Source organism: Stegostoma tigrinum, chromosome 43 (genome assembly GCF_030684315.1).
Source record: "Stegostoma tigrinum isolate sSteTig4 chromosome 43, sSteTig4.hap1, whole genome shotgun sequence".
NCBI classification, from domain to species: domain Eukaryota; kingdom Metazoa; phylum Chordata; class Chondrichthyes; order Orectolobiformes; family Stegostomatidae; genus Stegostoma; species Stegostoma tigrinum.
This window is the reverse complement of record NC_081396.1, coordinates 6921128-6937589: the sequence shown is the minus strand read 5'-3', so window position 1 is coordinate 6937589 and position 16462 is coordinate 6921128. Positions and strand designations below refer to the sequence as shown.

Here is a 16462-nt window from a genome sequence, read left to right as displayed (position 1 = left end):
ACACACAGAGCCGAGAGAGACACACACACACAGCTGAGAGAGAGACAGAGACACACGCACACACACACACACACACACAGAGCCGAGAGAGACACACACACACACACACACACACACAGAGCCGAGAGAGACACACACACAGAGCCAAGAGATAGACACACACACACACAGCCAAGAGATAGACACACACACACACAGAGCCGAGAGATAGAGACACACACGCACAGAGCCAAGAGATAGACACACACACACAAACACACAGAGCCGAGAGAGACACACACACACACACACACACACACAGCCAAGAGATAGACACACACACACACACACAGAGCCAAGAGATAGACACACACACACACACACACACACACACAGAGCCGAGAGATAGAGACACACACGCACAGAGCCAAGAGATAGACAAACACACACACACACACACACACACACAGAGGCGAGAGAGAGACACACACACAGCCGAGAGAGAGAGGGACACACACACACATCACAGAGCCGAGAGATAGGGACACACACACACATCACAGAGCCAAGAGAGACACATTCACAGAGCCCACATACACACACAGAGCCGAGACACACACACACAGCTGAGAGAGAGACAGAGACACACGCGCACACACACACACACACACACACAGAGCCGAGAGAGACACACACACACACACACACAGAGCCGAGAGACACACACACACACACACACACACACAGAGCCAAGAGATAGACACACACACACACACACACACAGAGCCGAGAGATAGAGACACACACGCACAGAGCCAAGAGATAGACACACACACACAAACACACACACACACACACACACACACAGAGCCGAGAGAGAGAGGGACACACACACACATCACAGAGCCGAGAGATAGGGACACACACACACATCACAGAGCCAAGAGAGACACATTCACAGAGCCCACATACACACACAGAGCCGAGAGAGACACACACACACAGCTGAGAGAGAGACAGAGACACACACACACACACACACACACACACACACACACAGAGCCGAGAGAGACAGACACACACACGCAGAGCCGAGAGAGAGACAGAGACACACGCGCGCACGCACACACACACACACACACACACACACACACAGAGCCGAGAGAGACAGACACACACACACAGAGCCGAGAGAGAGACACAGACACACAGAGCCGAGAGAGAAACACAGAGACACACACACACACACACACACACAGCGCCGAGGGAGAGACACACACACACACAAACACGCACAGTGCCGAGAGAGAGACACACACAGAGCTGAGAGAGAGAGAGAAAAACACACACACAGAGCCGAGAGAGACAGACACACACACACACACAGAGCCGAGAGAGACACACACACACACACACACACACAGAGCCAAGAGATAGACACACACACACACACACACACACACAGAGCCGAGAGAGAGAGACACACACACACAAACACGCACAGAGCTGAGAGAGTGAGAGAAACACACACACACACACACACACACACACACACACACACACACACAGAGCCGAGAGAGAGACACACACACACAGAGCTGCGAGATAGGGACACACGCACAGAACCTAGGCAGAGATACACACAGAGCTGAGAGAGACAGACAGATAGACAAAGCCAAGAACCAGACACACACGTACATACAGAGTGAAGGGACTGACATAGCTTTTTGACACTTTGATAAATTATTTTAATCTCACTACCTTAATTAGTTTGTACAGGTTTGGATTACATGTTTCTTTGATTAGACCCTCAGCATGCAACTGTTACCTGTTGTGTTACTCCAGCCATTTGGTTTGTCTCCTGTACACCCTATTTTTAATATTTTGTAATTATTCTGTCTGCCACATTATACATCATCCCTTCACTTGTTATTCTGCTGTTGACACCTCACACCATCTGACACTCTGATCACCAGCAGCGATGTATTGTTCAGCCTGGCACACTCCACTCACCATGTGTTTGTTCTTCTGATCTCTCCGCCTATAAATGCTGTTTCTGTGTGCCTCCCTCTCACTTCACTGATGAAGGGGCAGTGCTGCGAAAGCTTGTGACGTTAAATAAACTGGTTGGACTATAACCTGGTGTTGTCTGACTTCTGACCTTTTTTAAATGCTGTAACTGTACTGGCCCCCACCCACTTCCTCTGGCTGCTCCTTCCACACACCGTCTGTGTGAAAAAGTTACCCCTCAGGTCCCTTTTAAATCTTTCCCCTCTCTCACCTTAAACCTATGCCCCTCTGATTCTGGACTCCCCCACCCTGGGGGGGAGACTTGGCTATTCACCCGCTATCCATGCCCCTCACGATGTTATAAACCTCTATAAGGTCACCCCCTCAGCCTCTGATGCTCTGGGGAAAATAGCCCCAGCCTCTCCCTGTGGCTCAAAGCTACACAGAGATATAAAAAATAGCAGTGACGAGTGAGAGCCAGAGAGGCAGACAGACACAAGAGAGTACTGAACCGAGACACACGTAGGGACAAGAGTGCTAGAGAGAGAGAGAGAGCTCAGTGCTGACCCTGGGGAGTGTACAGGTAGCTCCGTACTGTGCCATTCACAGAGAGAGAGAGAAAATAAGAGACAGCAAGAGAGAGAGAGAACTCAGTGCTGTCCCTGGGGAGCGTACAGGTAGCTCTGTATTGTACCTGTATCTGAGAGAGAGAGAACTCAGAGACAAGAGAGCACCAGACAGAGAGACACAAAGCCAAGAAAATGCGAGAGATGGAGAAGGGAGACACAAGGAGAGAAACACAGAGACAAGAGATTGGTTCAGAGAGAGAGACATACATGTGCTGAGACAAGTGGGTGTGTGAGAGAGAGAGACATTGTTACAGGAGGGGACATGTGAGACATTGACAGGCAGAGGCAAATAACAGAGAATGGGACACCGAAGACAACAGCGCTACAGGTAGTGCGAGTCAGAGCGCTGCAGAAAGGAATGGAAAAGCATCAGAAAAAGTTAGACGCAGAGAGAGACACACGTACAGTGCCAGCAACGGGGACAACGCGACATGCGAGACACACACACACACACGTACAGTGCCAGCAACGGGGACAACGCGACATGCGAGAGACACACACACACGTACAGTGCCAGCAACGGGGACAACGCGACATGCGAGACACACACACACACGTACAGTGCCAGCAACGGGGACAACGCGACATGCGAGAGACACACACACACGTACAGTGCCAGCAACGGGGACAACGCGACATGCGAGACACACACACACACGTACAGTGCCAGCAACGGGGACAACGCGACATGCGAGAGACACACACACACACGTACGGTGCCAGCAACGGGGACAACGCGACATGCGAGAGACACACACACACACGTACAGTGCCAGCAACGGGGACAACGCGACATGCGAGAGACACACACACACACGTACAGTGCCAGCAACGGGGACAACGCGACATGCGAGAGATACACACACACACGTACAGTGCCAGCAACGGGGACAACGCGACATGCAAGAGACACACACACACACACACACACGTACGGTGCCAGCAACGGGGACAACACGACATGCGAGAGATACACACACACACGTACGGTGACAGCAACGGGGACAACACGACATGCGAGAGCCGCACGCACACGTACAGTGCCAGCAACGGGGACAACGTGACATGCGAGAGACACACACACACACGTACAGTGCCAGCAACGGGGACAACGTGACATGCGAGAGACACACACACACACACACACACACACACGTATGGTGCCAGCAACGGGGACAACGCGACATGCGAGAGACACACGCACACACGTACGACGCCAGCAACGTGGACAACGCGACATGCGAGAGACACACACACACGTACGGTGCCAGCAATGGGGACAACGCGACATGCGAGAGACACACGCACACACGTACGACGCCAGCAACGTGGACAAAGCGACATGCGAGAGACACATGCACACGTACGGTGCCAGCAACGGGGACAACACGACATGCGAGAGACACACACACACACGTACGGTGCCAGCAATGGGGACAACATGACATGCGAGAGACACACACACACACGTACGGTGCCAGCAACGTGGACAACGCGACATGCGAGAGACACACACACACACGTACGGTGCCAGCAACGTGGACAACGCGACATGCGAGAGACACACGCACACACGTACAGTGCCAGCAACGTGGACAACGCGACATGCAAGAGACACACACACACACGTACGGTGCCAGCAATGGGGACAACATGACATGCGAGAGACACACACACACACGTACGGTGCCAGCAACGGGGACAACATGACATGCGAGAGACACACACACACACGTACGGTGCCAGCAACGTGGACAACGCGACATGCGAGAGACACACGCACACACGTACGACGCCAGCAACGTGGACAAAGCGACATGCGAGAGACACATGCACACGTACGGTGCCAGCAACGGGGACAACATGACATGCGAGAGACACACACACACACGTACGGTGCCAGCAATGGGGACAACATGACATGCGAGAGACACACGCACACGTACAGTGCCAGCAACGGGGACAACGCAACATGCGAGAGAGACACGCACACGTACAGTGCCAGCAACGTGGACAACGCGACATGCGAGAGACACACGCACACACGTACGATGCCAGCAACGTGGACAACGCGACATGCAAGAGACACACACACACACGTACGGTGCCAGCAATGGGGACAACATGACATGCGAGAGACACACACACACACGTACGGTGCCAGCAACGGAGACAACATGACATGCGAGAGACACACACACACATGTACGGTGCCAGCAACGTGGGCAACGCGACATGCGAGAGACACACGCACACACGTACAGTGCCAGCAACGTGGACAACGCGACATGCAAGAGACACACACACACACGTACGGTGCCAGCAATGGGGACAACATGACATGCGAGAGACACACACACACACGTACGGTGCCAGCAACGGGGACAACATGACATGCGAGAGACACACACACACACGTACGGTGCCAGCAACGTGGACAACGCGACATGCGAGAGACACACGCACACACGTACGACGCCAGCAACGTGGACAAAGCGACATGCGAGAGACACATGCACACGTACGGTGCCAGCAACGGGGACAACATGACATGCGAGAGACACACACACACACGTACGGTGCCAGCAATGGGGACAACATGACATGCGAGAGACACACGCACACGTACAGTGCCAGCAACGGGGACAACGCAACATGCGAGAGAGACACGCACACGTACAGTGCCAGCAACGTGGACAACGCGACATGCGAGAGACACACGCACACACGTACGATGCCAGCAACGTGGACAACGCGACATGCAAGAGACACACACACACACGTACGGTGCCAGCAATGGGGACAACTTGACATGCGAGAGACACACACACACACGTACGGTGCCAGCAACGGAGACAACATGACATGCGAGAGACACACACACACATGTACGGTGCCAGCAACGTGGGCAACGCGACATGCGAGAGACACACGCACACACGTACGACGCCAGCAACGTGGACAAAGCGACATGCGAGAGACACATGCACACGTACGGTGCCAGCAACGGGGACAACACAACATGCGAGAGACACACACACACACGTACGGTGCCAGCAATGGGGACAACATGACATGCGAGAGACACACGCACACGTACAGTGCCAGCAACGGGGACAACGCGACATGCGAGAGAGACACGCACACGTACAGTGCCAGCAACGTGGACAACGCGACATGCGAGAGACACACACACGTACGGTGCCAGCAATGGGGACAACGCGACATGCGAGAGATACACACACACATGTACGGTGCCAGCAACGGGGACAACACGACATGCGAGTGACACACACACACACATGTACAGTGCCAGCAACATGGACAACACAACATGCGAGAGACACACGCACACACGTACGATGCCAGCAACGTGGACAACGCGACATGCGAGAGACACACACACGTACGGTGCCAGCAATGGGGACAACGCGACATGCGAGAGATACACACACACACGTACGTTGCCAGCAACGGGGACATTGCGACATGCAAGAGACACACACACACACACACACACACACACGTGCATTGCCAGCAACGGGGACAACGCGACATGCGAGAGACACACACACACGTACAGTGCCAGCAACGGGGACAACGCGACATGCGAGAGACACACACACACACGTACGGTGCCTGCAATGGGGACAACGCGACATGCGAGAGACACACACACACACACATGTACAGCGCCAGCAACATGGACAACACGACATGCGAGACACACACGCACACACGTACGGTGCCAGCAACGTGGACAATGCGACATGCGAGAGACACATGCACACGTACGGTGCCAGCAACGTGGACAACGCGACATGCGAGAGACACACACACACGTACAGTGCCAGCAACGGGGACAATGCGACATGCGAGAGACACACACACACACGTACGGTGCCAGCAATGGGGACAACACGACATGCGAGACACACACGCACACACGTACGGTGCCAGCAACGTGGACAATGCGACATGCGAGAGACACATGCACACGTACGGTGCCAGCAACGTGGACAACGCGACATGCGAGAGACACACACACACACACACACGTACGGTGCCAGCAACAGGGACAACGCGACATGCGAGAGACACACACACACGTACAGTGCCAGCAACGGAGACAACGCGACATGCGAGAGACACACACACACGTACAGTGCCAGCAACGGGGACATCGCGACATGCGAGACACACACACACACGTACAGTGCCAGCAACGGGGACAATGCGACATGCGAGAGACACACACACACGTACAGTGCCAGCAACGGGGACAACGCGACATGCGAGACACACACACACACGTACAGTGCCAGCAACGCGGACAACGCGACATGCGAGAGACACACACACACGTACGGTGCCAGCAACGGGGACAACGCGGCATGCGAGAGACACACACACACACGTACAGTGCCAGCAACGGGGACAACGCGACATGCGAGAGAGACACACACGTACGGTGCCAGCAATGGGGACAACGCGACATGCGAGAGATACACACACACACGTACGATGCCAGCAACGTGGACAACGCGACATGCGAGAGACACACGCACACGTACAGTGCCAGCAACGGGGACAACGCGACATGCGAGAGACACACGCACACACGTACAGTGCCAGCAACGGGGACAACGCGACATGCGAGAGATACACACACACACGTACGTTGCCAGCAACGGGGACAATGCGACATGCAAGAGACACACACACACACACACACACGTACGGTGCCAGCAACGGGGACAACACGACATGCGAGAGATACACACACACACGTACGGTGCCAGCAACGGGGACAACGCGACATGCAAGAGACACACACACACACACACACACACACACACACACACACACACGTGCGGTGCCAGCAACGGGGACAACGCGACATGCGAGAGACACTCACACACACGTACAGTGCCAGCAACGGGGACAATGTGACATGCGAGACACACACACACACGTATAGTGCCAGCAAAGTGGACAACGCGACATGCGAGAGACACACACACACACGTACGGTGCCAGCAATGGGGACAACGCGACATGCGAGAGATACACACACACACGTACGGTGCCAGCAATGGGGACAACGCGACATGCGAGAGACACACGCACACACGTACGACGCCAGCAACGTGGACAAAGCGACATGCGAGAGACACATGCACATGTACGGTGCCAGCAACGGGGACAACGCGACATGCGAGAGACACACACACACGTACAGTGCCAGCAACGGAGACAACGCGACATGCGAGAGACACACGCACACACGTACAGTGCCAGCAACGGAGACAACGTGACATGCGAGAGACACACACACACCTACAGTGCCAGCAACGGGGACAACGCGACATGCGAGAGACACACGCACACGTACATTGCCAGCAACGGGGACAACGCGACATGCGAGAGACACACGCACACACGTACGATGCCAGCAACGTGGACAACGCGACATGCGAGAGACACACGCACACACGTACGATGCCAGCAACGTGGACAACGCGACATGCGAGAGACACACGCACACGTACAGTGCCAGCAACGGGGACAACGCGACATGCGAGAGACACACGCACACACGTACGATGCCAGCAACGTGGACAACGCGACATGCGAGAGACACACGCACACGTACAGTGCCAGCAACGGGGACAACACGACATGCGAGAGACACACACACACACATACGGTGCCAGCAACATGGACAACACGACATGCGAGAGACACACACACACACACACACGTACGGTGCCAGCAACGTGGACAACGCGACATACGAGAGACACACACACGTACGGTGCCAGCAATGGGGACAACGCGACATGCGAGAGATACACACACACACTTACGGTGCCAGCAACGGGGACAACGCGACATGCGAGAGACACACACACACACACGTACGGTGCCAGCAACGTGGACAACGCGACATGCGAGAGACACACACACACACGTACAGTGCCAGCAACGGGGACAACGCGACATGCGAGAGATACACACACACACTTACGGTGCCAGCAACGGGGACAACGCGACATGCGAGAGACACACACACACACATGTACAGTGCCAGCAACATGGACAACACAACATGTGAGAGACACACACACACACGTACAGTGCCAGCAACGGGGACAATGTGACATGCGAGAGACACACACACACGTACAGTGCCAGCAACGTGGACAACGCGACATGCGAGAGACACACACACACACGTACAGTGCCAGCAACGGGGACAACGCGACATGCGAGAGACACACGCACACACGTGCGGTGCCCGCAACGGGGACAACGCGACATGCGAGACACACGCACACACGTGCGGTGCCAGCAACGGGGACAACGCGACATGCGAGAGACACTCACACACACATACAGTGCCAGCAACGGGGACAACGCGACATGCGAGAGACACACACACACGTACAGTTCCAGCAACGGAGACAACGCGACATGCGACAGACACACACACACGTACAGTGCCAGCAACGAGGACAACGCGACATGCGAGAGACACACGCACACGTACATTGCCAGCAACGGGGACAACGCAACATGCGAGAGACACACGCACACGTACAGTGCCAGCAACGGGGACAACGCGACATGCGACAGACACACACACACGTACAGTGCCAGCAACGAGGACAACGCGACATGCGAGAGACACACGCACACGTACGATGCCAGCAACGTGGACAACGCGACATGCGAGAGACACACGCACACGTACAGTGCCAGCAACGGGGACAACGCGACATGCGAGAGACACACACACACGTACAGTTCCAGCAACGGAGACAACGCGACATGCGACAGACACACACACACGTACAGTGCCAGCAACGGGGACAACGCGACATGCGAGAGACACACGCACACGTACATTGCCAGCAACGGGGACAACGCGACATGCGAGAGACACACGCACACACGTACGATGCCAGCAACGTGGACAACGCGACATGCGAGAGACACACGCACACGTACAGTGCCAGCAACGGGGACAACACGACATGCGAGAGACACACACACACACGTACGGTGCCAGCAATGGGGACAACATGACATGCAAGAGACACACACACACACACACGTACGGTGCCAGCAACGTGGACAACGCGACATGCGAGAGACACACACACACACGTACGGTGCCAGCAACGGGGACAACGCGACATGCAAGAGACACACGCACACACGTACGGTGCCAGCAACGGAGATAACGCGGCATGCGAGAGACACACACACACACGTGCAGTGCCAGCAACGGGGACAATGTGACACGCGAGAGACACACACACACGTACGGTGCCAGCAACGGGGACATCGCGACATGCGAGACACACACACACACGTACAGTGCCAGCAACGGGGACAACGCGACATGCAAGAGACACACGCACACACGTACGGTGCCAGCAACGGGGACAACGCGACATGCGAGCGACACACACACACACGTACAGTGCCAGCAACGGGGACAACATGACATGCGAGAGACACACGCACACACGTACGGTGCCAGCAACGGGGACAACGCGACATGCGAGAGACACACACACGTACGGTGCCAGCAACAGGGGCAACGCGACATGCGAGAGACACACAGACACACGTACGGTGCCAGCAACGGGGACAACGCGACATGCGAGAGACACACGTACGGTGCCAGCAATGGGGACAACGCGACATGTGAGAGACACATGCGCACACACACGTACGGTGCCAGCAACAGAGACAAGGCAACGTGTGAGAGGCAGAGAGAGACACACACACACACACACACACACCCAGAGATGGGAGAGAAGTAAAGAGCACGAGGGGCAGAAGAGAGCACCGGGGAGAAAGGGATACGTACCGAGACGAGAGTATGCCAGGGAGAAACAGATTCCGCGAGGGACAAAGTGAGGACAAGGAAGAGACACACACAGAGATGAGGGTGAGAGGGAGGTGACAAGGGGGGGAGAGGCAGATAGACATCCCTGCAGAAACAACAAGGTATCAGAGACGGAGATAAAGCAGTGTGAGCGAGACAGACAAGGCAGAGCATGGGAGAGAGAGAGAGAGCGACAGGGAGAAAGGGCCACATTACAGATAAAACGTTACAGAGGGAGACAAACAAGCAGGGAGAGAGACAGAGACAGGACTTCAACGCGAGATGCAGAGACAGACAAAGCCAAGAGTTGCTGCAGGATGCTGCAAAGAACATACTTTTTCTCTTTCTGTGCATTTTCGATCGTGAACAATTGTTTGAAAAGCCGAGGATTGTTGAAGGAGTTACTGCACCTCTCATTGCAAAGCGCTGTTTACACAGTTGTTGGGTTGAGCAGTGGGCAAGGGCCCAGTTAAAGATCAGCCCGAGCGTGGATTTGGCCGGCAACAGGTTGCTGATCGGTCTGCGGTATGGAGACCGGTTACCTCCGGCAAAGCCATCCCGCTGCCAAGGACAAATGCGTCTGGCTCCCAGGGAGCCGACCGGCTCCGGGTGTGTGAACACTCATGTCAGAACCCTTCCCACGCACCCCCACCACCAGAAGGGAAGGGATCCTGCAGTAAAAAGCACCTCCAGGCTGAAGGCAGCCAGCATCTTTCCCCCATCGATCACTGGATGCTGCGACTTCAAGTTCAAAACTCAAGAGACTTTCATGAACGTGAGCCAGTCATCCTGTGCCTCCTGCAGACGAGTGGAAGCATCAGAAGGACGATTGAGAAGCAAGTTGCTGGTCAGTAACACAATCGTCTCAGCAGACCCCTATTGCCGAGACTTCTCCATCTCTCCCTCTGTACATAACATCCATACTTTTATGGTCTGTGTGGAGAGTAGGAGGTGCATCCGCAGGTCAGAGTTTGAATGTTGAGTAGAGTTATAGATCAGCAGGTCAGAACGATTTCTCAGTAGTTAAAACTGATTTATTTGTAATAAATAGTCACTTTTGCTTGACAGAGACTCCTGCTCCATGCAGTCAGCCTAGATCTAAAACGCAGGTCCATTTTGAATTGTAAACATACACAGAATTCCCCCAACGTTATACCAAGCCTGGGAACTGTGGGGCTGCATTTCCAACTTGGTAACTCAGTGACCAGTAACAATACACACTCTCTCTCTCTCTCTCTCTCACACACACACACACACACACACACACACACACACACACACACACACACACTCTCTGTCTCGCGTGCACACACACACAAAAAAATACACACACACTCACACACACATACTCTCTCTCTCTCTCACACAAATATATACGCACACACACACAAATATACACACACACACACACACACACACACACAGACATATAAACACAGACAGACATATAAACACACACACAGACATATAGATACAAACACACACACAGACGTATAAACACACACACACACAGACGTATAAACACACTCACACACACAGACATATAAACACACACACTCACTCACAGACATATAAACACACACACTCACTCACAGACATACAAACACACTCACACAGCATATAAACACACACTCACAGACATATAAACACTCACACTCACACACACACATATAAACACACTCACACACACACAGACATATAAACACACTCACACAGCATATAAACACACACACACAGACATATAAACACACACACTCACTCACAGACATATAAACACACGCTCACTCACAGACATATAAACACACTCACATAGCATATAAACACACACTCACAGACTTATAAACACACACACTCACACACATATAAACACACTCACACACACACAGACATATAAACACACTCACACACACACAGACATATAAACACACACACAGACATATAAACACACACACAGACATATAAACACACACACAGACATATAAACACACACACTCACAGACATATAAACACACACACTCACTCACAGACATATAAAGACACTCACACAGCATATAAACACACACTCACAGACATATAAACACACACACACACACACACACACACATATAAACACACACACACACACACACACACACACACACACATATAAACACACACACACACAGACATATAAACACACACACACAGACATATAAACACACACACACAGACATATAAACACACACACAGACATATAAACACACACACAGACATATAAACACACACACACAAACACACACACACACACACACACGCAGAGTCAGCACTGGAGAATGAGTAAGACAGCGTGAACATATTCATATGAACAAGCGCAGACTGGGACATGCGCAGGCTGGGGGCACGCGCGCAGGCTGGGGGCACGCACACTGACACGGACCCGTGCAGACAGTGAAGCGAGGGAGGGAGACATACACAGAGTCGGGGATGGTGGGGGTGCAGGGGAGGAACAGGCTGGCACTTTGTGGACATTTCCTGTGAGATGGGGGGCTGACGTTGCAGCTTTTATTCAAAGACGATGGAGGGAGGGAGTGGGGGGCGGGTGGCGATGCCAGCCGGGCGTCTCAGTACATGAGCTGGTACAGCAGGTTGGTAGCATCCACCCGGTCCTCACCCTCGCTGCCCCTGCCGTCGGCGCACAGGGTGACGATGTGTACCCCAGGCCCGAGGCCCTGCAGGCTCCCCAGCTGGCCTTCGCCCATCTCCCCCAGGTCCTGGCTGGCACGGGCCGTGTCCCCAAACTCCTTGGGCGCAGGATCTTCCTCTGCGGGATCTTGGGGGGATGTCTGAGGCGGTGGGGTGGTTGAACTGTGTGGGCGTGCGATAGGTGGGTGGGTCAGGGAGGACAGGAGTAGGAGGGAGGGAACATGTGTGAGGGAGAGGGAGGACAGGGAGTAGGAGGGAGGGAAGGTGAGGGGGGACGGGGAGTAGGAGGGAAGGTAGGAGGTGATAGGGAGGACGGGGAGTAGGAGGGAGGGAAGGTGAGGAGGGAGAGGGAGGACGGGGAGTAGGACGAAGGGAAGGTGAGGAGGATGGAGGGAAGGTGTGGAGGGAGAGGGAGAGAGAGAGAGAGAGAGAGAGAGAGAGAGAGAGGGAGAGAGAGAGAGTCAATACACTGGGTAATACAGAGAGTGGTCTCCAAGCTGTAGTGAACACCCCATCACTGGGTTCTCGCAGTCAGCCGCAGGGAAGTAAGTGAGCCCAGTGTCTCCCACGATCCCCGATTCCTGCCCCCCCCATATCACTAATTACCCCCTTACCCTTGTAAAGCTGGGGGAGGGGTGTCGAGCTGCCCCTTCGAGGCCGTGCACCGTCAAACTGGGGCCGGAGCCCTGGAATGTGAGCGCTGTGTGTCCCATTACGCAGCTCGCGTGGTCGGAGCGAGACCCTCAGCTGGAGGGGGGCAGTTAGGGATGGAACGGGGCGGGACGGTGGTGGAGGTGGGGAAGGGGCGGAACGGGCGTAGGGGACAGGACGGGACACTGAGGGGGAAACAGGGTGGAATGGGGTTGGGAAATGGGACGGGGTAGGGGGAACGGGACGGGGCAGGTGGAGGGGACAGGATGAATTGGGGGAAAACGGGATGGAAGGGGGTGGGGGACGAAAACGGGATGGAACGGGCGTAGGGGACAGGACAGGTCGGGGGGGGGGAGGGAATGGGATGGGAGGGGTGTGGGAGACGGGACGGTGGCGGTGGCAGTGGGGGGGGGGGGTGGTGAACGCGATGGAACATGGCCGTGGGTGAGGGGGTAACGGGACGGAGGAGCGAGCCTGGCGACCAGGGCTGGCCGGGTGGGGGGTGACCACCGAACGCCTCCCCTCCCCGCCCCACACACACCCACCTGCGTGTCCCCGGTCCCTGGCGGTCCCCAGGGGCTCGGTGCCCGGGGTTGCTCCGCACCGAGCCTGGGCCAACCAGCAGGTCCACCTTGGCCCTCAGGCACTTGCATTTGTCCTCCATGGAGCTGAGGTGGGATTCGATGGTGTCCAGTCGCAGGCAAAGAGACTTGCTGGCTGTGTACAGGAGGGTCTGCAGGAGGGAGAGGAGTGGGGGGGGGGGTGGTTAACCACACTGTGTGTCTCCAAAACCATCCTCCTCCTGTTGTTCCATCCCCCAAGCGCACCCCCCCAACCAAACTCCTGCGCTGCTGCAGTCCATTCCAATTCCACCAGGGGACAGCAGGACAATCACCACCCCCCCACCCCCCAAAGCGAGGCACTCGGTGCTGAGGACCCCCCCCCCCCCCACCACGAACCGACCTCAAAAACCCATGGGTGAGACCCCTCAGACCAAAGGGGCAGCTGAGGGGCAGCCAACAGACCAGTGGAAGTGAAACCGAACCGCGACCGACCGGGCTGGCACCTTATCCCCCTGGCTGGCATCGAGCTCCAAGTGCCCCCGTCTGTGCAGAGTACCCCCCTCACCCTACCCTCCTGCCTTGTGTGGATGGCGGGACAGGGCTTTGGGAGGGGGAGGCAGGAGGAATTCCTAGCCTCTGACCTGCTCCTGTAGCTCCCTGTGGTTATGTGGTGAGTCCAGTTGAGTTTCTGGTCAATGGGAACCCCCAGGACGTCGATCGATCCAGGGATGGTGATACCATGGAACGTCAAGGGGCACTGGTTAGATTCTCTCTTATGGGAGATGGGCACAGCCTGGGATTTGTGTGGCGCTGAATGTCACTTGCCCCTTGTCTGGATATTGCCCAGATCCTGTTGCGTGTGAACACGGACTGCCTCAGTATGTGAGGAGTCGCGAATGGTGCTGAACACGGTGCTATCATAGCGACCATCCCCATTCCTGACCTTCTGGTGGAGGGAAGGTCAATGATGAAGCAACTGAAGGTGGTTGGGCCTGGGACACTCCCCTGAGGGACGCCTGCAGAGACGTCCTGGAGCGGAGACGGCCGGCCTCCCACAACCAACTTCCTACGATTCCGACCGGGAGCATTTTCCCTCCCGACTCCCACTGATTCCACCTCTGCCAGGGCTCCTCAATGCTACACCTGGTCGAACGTGACCTCGGCTGTCAAGGACAGTTTGCTCTCGGCTCACCTGCATCTTGCCGCGGTTCGTCTGTTTTCGGATCTTCCCCCCCACGCCCCCGCCCCCTCAGGGACAGGAACGTTCAGTGCCTGGCCTGTCCTTCCAGAAAGAATTCCACCAGCCCACAACTCCTTTCCCGGAAAAAAAGGACAGTAGGCCGCTCGGCCCATCCAGGGGAGAACAGGCGATGGCCCAGTGGGGTTATCACTGTTAATCCCGGGACCCTGGTAAGATTCTGCGGGGGGGGGGGACCCGGGTTCGAATCCTGCCCTGGGAGGTGGTGGAATTTGAATTCAATTAAAAAACACTTGTGGAATTGAGAATCTAACGGATAACCATGAATCCATTGCTGATCGTCGGGAAAATTCCGTCTTCGTTCACTCATGCCCTTTAGGGAAGGAAACTGCCATCCTTACCTGGTCTGGGCCTGCACGTAACTCCAGACCCCACAGCAAGGTGGATGACTCTGAACTGCCCCCTGGGGCAATTAGGGACAAGGTAATAAATGCTGCCTGAGCCAGCCATGAATGAGTTAAAAAAGAAGCCCTTGCTCCCTTTAATCACATCCAGCTCCCTCTTGAACTGGGCCCAACAGCTTCCTGTGGGAGAGAATTCCAGACTCTCCGAGTGAAGGAACACTTGCTCAGCTCAGTCCTGCGCGGCTCACCCCTTATTCCTAGACTGTGACCCCTGGTTCTGAACATCCCCAACATCTTCCTGCATTTAGCCTGTCCAATCCCATCAGGATCTTATAGGCGGCTGTCAGATCCCTCCCCCACACCCACACCCAACTATTCTTCCAATCTCTGGTGTGTCCAAGCACAGTTGATCCAGTCTGTGTGTATCCATATCTCAATCCGGG

The 16462-nt window shown here is 55.1% G+C and overlaps 1 protein-coding gene across 2 annotated transcripts in view; it reads right to left on the bottom strand.

Moving 5' to 3' along the window:
* Positions 1 to 11533: 11533 nt before the first annotated feature.
* The window catches only part of LOC125449019 (uncharacterized), a 13367-nt gene continuing 8438 nt past the window's right edge, over positions 11534 to 16462 (bottom strand). For both annotated transcript variants that reach the window (XM_048524582.2, XM_048524580.2), the window contains exons 4-5: positions 14400 to 14587; positions 11534 to 13365 (exon numbers count right to left, since the gene is read on the bottom strand). In XM_048524582.2, coding sequence (XP_048380539.1) covers positions 13122 to 13365; positions 14400 to 14587 — 432 coding nt within the window. In that variant the 3' untranslated portion in view covers positions 11534 to 13121. The remainder of the gene's footprint in view (positions 13366 to 14399; positions 14588 to 16462) is intronic.